The 7424-nt window shown below is 37.4% G+C and overlaps 1 protein-coding gene across 1 annotated transcript; it reads left to right on the plus strand.

The window, feature by feature from the left end:
* The first annotated feature begins 720 nt into the window (after positions 1-720).
* Positions 721-1329, plus strand: LOC144769862 (olfactory receptor 5G26-like). Its single transcript, XM_078654049.1, has one exon. The coding sequence runs from the start codon at positions 721-723 to the stop codon at positions 1327-1329; it is 609 nt and encodes a 202-aa protein (XP_078510175.1).
* The last annotated feature ends 6095 nt before the right edge of the window (positions 1330-7424 follow it).

A 7424-nucleotide genomic window follows, 5' to 3' on the forward strand; every position in this document is an offset into this window, starting at 1 on the left:
AGCATCCCCTTTAAATTCAAGCAAATCAAACTAGATGGTTGATGATTTTTCGACTCTAGTGAACTTCCCCATAGCAGAGCTTCCTCACTCGTAGACCAGCACAAATGTACAAACCACAATAGGTGGTAAGGGGTGGTTCGAAAGTGAGACAGTTTTTTGGCAATTTGATGCAAGACTTCTCTTGGACAGTGCAGACCAGTTGTTGTCCTTAAAGTACACTCAGACCCCACAATGTATTTTAATTTTGAGAGCTGTGCATAGTGAAAAACTTGCAAAGTTTAAAAAGTAAAGTTGCAAATGTACACACTAATAGCAAACTACAACTTCTTTTCTTCTTCATTTGTTTTAAACATATGTATACTTAAACATTGAATCACTTACTGTTATTTTTCATTATAGATGGGAAACGAAAATCAAACTTTATGGACAGAATTTATTCTTGTGGGTTTCTCTGATTTTCTGACATTGCGTGTTCTCATCTTTATTGGATTTCTGCTCTTGTACCTCATGAACATTTCAGCTAACCTTACTATTATAGCTGTTATTTACTTAGACTCACACCTCCAAACTCCCATGTTTTTTTTCCTTAAAAACCTGTCTTTTCTAGACATCTTCTACACTTCTGTCACTTATCCTCAAATGCTGGTCAGCTACTTTCCTTCCAAACGAAACATCACTTTTCTGCAATGCCTGCTGCAAGTGTACTTTTTATTTTCCATGATGGCAGTAGAAATGTATCTGCTGACCATCATGTCTTTTGATCGCTATGTAGCCATCTGTAAACCTTTGCAGTACACACTGATCATGAATAAGTATGTGTGTCTGCGTATGGCCAGCGGAGCCTGGATCCTTGGCTTCTTGGCACCATTACTTTATATTATTTTTGTATCCAGATTGTCCTTCTGTAAGGCTCGTGAAATTAACCACTTCTTCTGTGAAGTCATCGCCCTGCTGAAACTTTCCTGCACCAGCACTCGTACCATTGAAACAATGACTTTTATCTTGGATGCGATAGTGGTGACATTCTCATGGATTTTAATTATCACTTCATATATCAAAATTATCTCAGCCATCTTGAAAATCAAGAGTAACACTCAGAGATCCAAGGCCTTCTCCACCTGTGCCTCTCACCTCACAGTGGTCATTTTGTTTTATGGAGTCATCATCTTTGTCTTCTTCAAACCAGTCTCCATGTACTCAGTGAGTGAGAGCAAAAAGTTCTTCTTGTTCTACACTGGAATGGCCCCATTCTGCAACCCCATAATCTACACGCTTAAAAACAAAGAGTTCAAAGATGCCTTGAAAAGAAGAATGCCCAAATGGTCCTAGCATCAGGAGCAAGCAGGATAATTAAATACAATGAAGCATTTATTTACCCTGGGGTCACCTAAAATGCAATCATTTTTGGATACATTAGAAAAAAAGAATGCTTTTTAGATATACTTTTAAATGCAATTAGACCCATGGACCAACGTATCAGCAGTTGTGGTAGAGGTGGAGAGCTCGGCGGTCTGACTGCCGTAGTACGAGTTGTTGGATTGGCTTTCAGAAGACTGTTGCTGGACCGCTGAGACCAGTTGCAGACTGCTGGTTTCACAATCAGGGAAAGGCATCCACCATAGGGTGGTACGGGGTAATTTACTGCCATGCTTATTATGAATTGCCTGATCCACAAGCGGACAATGGCTGTAGACCGGTGACAAAAGTTTTGGGGGAGGTACTCACACCTTCCTTCTTCTTCCAGGCAGATTCTGACTTGGATTCCTGTCTCCAGGTCTCCCCTTCGCAGCAGGATTTTCACCCCGAGGATTATGACCCTGTGTGCAGAGATATACAGGTGAGTCTATTTCGTACCAAATACCCAGTGCCAGGACTGTCCACATATGGGCTGAACCCAGGTAATGGGTATGTGGTATGGTATTTTTCTGCATATATCATGCATATGTGTGCATCCCACACATATGCGGGTGAAATGCACACATAGGCATCAATATATTTGGAATACTTACTCACTACCACCGCAAGATTCCCATCTCTACACCGCCAGCCTTGTAGTCAACTCGTAATACAGCTGTCTTTGAACCACCAGCGCCTTGGGTTGCTGGGTGGGGGCAGATGCAGTTCTATGGTGATCAGACCGCCAAACTTGTAATAAGGCCTATAGTATCATCTGAGATTTTGCCTGATGTGTTACATATGGGTTTCTGAGAAGGAGAGGTGTCTCATATTTTCTTGTGTATGTGTGTCAATACGAGATGATTTGTTGCATCTACTTGTTAAAGTGAACATGGCCAATATAGGGTTCTTTGGAATTTGTATGAGCACTATGTGGACAGAAGGCATCAGGTTTATTAAACAAACTTCCCACATTGACAACCTTGTAAGCAAACTTACACATGTTACCTTTCTGCAGGGAAATTACCTCTAATGTTCTCTTCTATGACAAATGTAGTGACAGTTATTGCTGCACATATGTTAACATTTGTGAAGATCATGGATAATTGATCTGACCTGGTGTTAATATCAATGGAAGTATAAGACGAAAATGTCTTGATTCAGTGAGCTATAGCAAATAATTCACAAAGTACAGTTTTGCCATAGAATATTTACTTTCTCAGCTTACAGTTACTGATGTATCGTAAGCCGTAATAATTCTTTATTGTTTGATTAATTAAAATCTTACAATACTTCCATTACAAAAACATTTTCAGTTTATATAGTACAATACAATAAAAAGAAGGCGCATTTTTTTTTTTTATCCTTAAATATTGAGATGATTGAACTTAAAAGAATAATAACATTTTAAAAATTATCTATTTATTTGTAAGCTTTTTTCCTCATCTGCTTTTCTAATTCGGTAGTTACGATTTTAAAATTTTTTACAAAGGCAACGTTCATAACTATATCATTTGGATCAAGAAAAATTTTCACTGCCTGCCTGCATGTTCTTGTGGCCCGAAGATTAAATTGAGGTTTAAGTAATGCACATCTTTCCCTGCGAAGGCCAGGACAGATACATAGGAGATGGACAATATTTTCTTCTCCACCTTTGCAAAGTCTACACAATAGACTGGAGTTAGTTTTTTTCCATGACAGAGCGTGACTAAGGCCTGGCAGAATTCCAAATCTTGCGTTCATGAAACATTGTTTACTTATTACAGACCAAGGTATCTCCAGGTATTCTTGCACTTTCTTTTTTTCATATCCATTTATTACTGTCCACGAGTGTTTTCTTTTTGCCAGCACATTTTTATCATGTAATAGTGATAAGTAATTGGTTGTTCGATTCACTATTTTTTTAAACGATCCATTATTTATCGTATTGTTCCATAGAGGCATCAGTGAAAACTCTTCTAGTGCATCGTGAAGATATCTCCCAGCACGTGATTTTTTATTATTATTTACTTCTTGCCAGAGTATTTGTGAAATTTGATTATCATGGTCATTCTTAAACCTATACCACATTTTAATAAACTGACCTTTTCTTGCTAACTCTTGATTGGTCAAACCGAATTCCAGTCTTATTTGTGCTGGCGAAGCATTCTTTGGGAGGTGGAAGAGAGATCTATATACTTTAGAAAGTACCTTATTAATTAGTTCCGCATCCTTACCCATTAATGCCTCACTTCCATATGTAATAGTTGGGAGCAATTTAGCACCTATGATTTTCAATAGTTAAACTTCCAAGGGATTTTTGTGCTATCTTGAATGCTGCTGTTAGGGAGTTGGCTTTCCTTTGGATGTCCTGTTTCTGTAGGAGATAATTTCCCTTCTGGTCAAACAGTACCCCCAGGTATTTGTACACCTCTATTTGTTCAAGTTGATTGTTTCCCATGTACCATTTGTTTTTTTGTCTCATATTTCTGTTCCCAGATACCACCATGATTTTTGTTTTGGTTTCGTTAATAACCATTCCATTTTCGTTTGCATACAAAAGTGTACTGTTGATTAAGCGCTGGAGACCTATTTTAGTGTGACTTAATAGGATCGCATCGTCCGCATACATCAAGTTGGATATCAACTTACCCCCCAACTTAGGGGGATGTGCATTTAGGTCATTCAGGTTGACCGATAGGTCTCCTAGAAATAGATTAAAGAGGAGGGGGGCCATAACACATCCCTGTTTCAGCCCTTCCAATGCAGGAATTTCCTTTGATAATGACTGACCATCCCCCATCCTTACTCTCACCCAGGTTTTGTTGTGCAGCAACTGTATAAGTTTTAGTAGTACGGCCGGGATGCCTTTTTCCAAAAGTTTGTTCCACAATAAATTTCTTTCCACACAGTCAAAAGCAGACTTAAAATCTACAAAACATAAATATAAGGGCAATTTTATTCTCAGTGATTTTTCAATTGTTAGCGATAATGCCATGATGTTTGTCATTGTTCCAAGCCCTTTAATGAATCCAGTTTGATTCATTGGTAAAATATTGTTTTCTGTTACCCATTCGTTTAGTTTGTTTAAGAGTACTCCAGCAAACAGTTTGGCATCTGTGTCTTGTAAGGTAATAAGTCTATAGTTCTCTGCAAGGGACCAATTACCTTTCTTATTTATAGGAGAGATTAAGGATCCTCGCGACGAATCAGGGATTTTTCCCGTCTCTATCACTTCTTTGAATACTTTTACTAAGTACGTCGACCAAAAGTCAGGATTTTCTTTGTAAAGGGCAAATGGAATCCCGTTAGGTCCAGGCGCCCCATCTTTCTGCTTCCTAATCAATCTTATCAAATGCACTTTAGTCATTACAAATTGTTCTTGCATCTCATCACTGGCTGTAAAGCTGTTTTGCATACTCACAGCGATTTTTACTGCACCATTGTTGTTTAGATGTTTTTCTAGGAATGTTGCCCATTCTTGTTCGGTTATTGATGACGAGACTACCAATTTGCTTGGCCGTACTAATCTGTTTATAATTTTCCAGAATTCTCTCGCATTAGCCTGTTTACTTGCATGCAATAGTTTGGACCATAATTCCTGTTTTGCTTGATATTTCTCATTCCATATAAGTTTCTTGAGGTGCTGGTTCAAAGTTTTTAAGTTAGTCAGGGTCTCCTCACTAGTCATTTTGGAATTTAGTTGTCTTCTTATCCTATTCCGTGCTCTTTTTAACTTTGTTATTGTATATGGGAGATTCATGTGGGAGTCTTTTTCCTCTGCTTCCTTATTCAACCTCATATTGCTTGGGTTACTCCGGGATTGGGGTTTCACTAATTTTCTGGTAAATTCCACCCATTGATCAACGGCTGACTCCTTCCTATTTTCAATGAAGCAACTCTTTATAATATTTTCAACTTTTTCATTCATGCTGTCCTTATTGAAATTGGTCCAAATTAATTTTTTATAATTTATCGTTCCAGTAAGTCCTGGCATAGTATGATATTGTTGATTCATATTGTTTGTAATATTGGTGGTTATTATCTGCTGGCAATGATCACTGTCTTTGACTTTAATCAGCCTATAAGAGATTATGTTATGAAATATATTCAGTGAGACCATTGTATAATCAATCCTTGAGCTTGCATTTTGGGCTATATATGTATATACAGGCGGACTATCGTCTTTAAATCTACCATTAAGGACTCGCAAACCCAGCGCTTCCATATCCTTAACGAATGTTGTCCCTATATGATTTCGCCCCTTAATGCTTGTAACGCCATGCTGCTCTTGCTGCGGTATTAACCATTGTTGGTCCTGAGATTGTGATACATCATCCCTTATAAATGGTATTAATAGGTTCAGATTAAAATCTCCAGTCATCATGTAGTCTACTAATGGATTATTTAACATTTGTTCCAACAGTATAGTGTTAATGGTAGCACATATATCCATTCTGCTCGCTTTTGTTGGTTGGATGTATACGTTGATCAGAATTATTGACCTATTGTTTTGCTCAGTATTTTTGTATTTCATTTTTACTATGAGAATGTTTTTACTATTAGTTGAAATTTTTTCATGTTCTGCTTGCAAACTGCAGGAGACAAAAGTTGCTAGCCCCCCACTTGCTCGACCGTATCTGTGATTTTTTCTTGCATTTTCATAGTAACTTACATATCCATTCAGTGCAAATGGGTGGAGTTCCCAAGTTTCTTGTAGAAATAAGATTTGACATGTTGTGGGTATTCATCTTATTTGCGAGTTAGAAAGTTTGGACCCTACTCCATTTATGTTCCATGAGCACATTCTCAACTTAGCTGTTTTTGATTCGGAGATTGGATTTTTAATCCTTCATTGTTCATCCTTGTTATGCAGGGCTTGCACAATCCATTTTTCATTTATTCCTGATGTACTATCTTTTATGGAAGGTGGCGCTGCCACTCTTGATGAACTAATGGATCTACCCCGAGCATTCCTAAGTACAGTTCCTTTTTGTTTGGTATTTTGCTCTGTTTGGACCAAGTTTGCCTCTTTGATGAATGGAATTGGATACACTTTCGGGGCCTGCTTTGTAATAACTATTCCCCAGGCCTTAAATGTTGGAATTTCTTTTAGTATTTGATCTGCTATTGTCATCGAATTAACCGTGACCAGTGTAATTTCTTTGGAACTGTTCTTATCAGCAATAAATTCAATGGAATTAATGTCATCATTCTTGATATTGTTTAATGCTGGGATTGATTTGCATAATCTGAGAATATTCACTCTATTCAGTGTATCGTATCTGCCTCTGGATTCATATTCAGGGTTAAATATCAGTTGAATTTTCTCCGCTACCACTTGATTTTCTTTACGTGGTGAATCCGTTGTTCGGTTTGTTTTATATCTAATTATTTTTTCTCCTTCTCGTTTTTCAATTACTAATTGATCCCAAAACGGAGATTTAGTTTTATGCTCTACTATTGTTTCAGAGTTCCTTCTAGGTACGTCATTCTTGATTCCCCTCAGACATGGCTCTATGTTACCATTGTAAAGCCAGTCTTGTTGGTCGCAGGATTTACTCATTGTTTTTAGTGACTGAGTCATTCCATTCGTATGATCCTGTTTAGAGTCATTCACCTGGGCTTCAACTTTCTCCATTCTATTTTGTTTCATAACAGGAGGGTTCATTCTAGCCATCTCATTTAATTTTATTTCATTTTGGCCTTTTTTATCCACATTGTGTAATAGTTGTTCCTGTAATGGCTCTTGTATGAATATTGAGAATACTTTCTTAGGCTCTTTGATGGACAACGGGGGACTTTTTCTTTCCTTACTTATTTCTTCTTGTTTCAGTACTCTATTTTTTATTGTACCATCAGATTTTATTGTTTCTTCATGTTCCTGGTGATTAGACTCTATTGTGTCCTCATTTTTCTGGTGGTTAGACTTTTGATTTTTTCTTGCCTTGCGTATTTTTTCCTTTGCCTTTTTGTCATAGTATAACCGTTTGAGTCTTGTCTCTTACAATCATATTCTCCTATTTCTGCTGTATTTATATCTTCTTCGT

This window comes from Lissotriton helveticus, chromosome 7 (assembly GCF_964261635.1).
Source record: "Lissotriton helveticus chromosome 7, aLisHel1.1, whole genome shotgun sequence".
NCBI classification, from domain to species: domain Eukaryota; kingdom Metazoa; phylum Chordata; class Amphibia; order Caudata; family Salamandridae; genus Lissotriton; species Lissotriton helveticus.

Bases quoted from the DNA above. Each gene is read 5' to 3' on its own strand.
- LOC144769862 (XM_078654049.1), top strand. From the start codon at position 721: ATGGCAGTAGAAATGTATCTGCTGACCATCATGTCTTTTGATCGCTAT.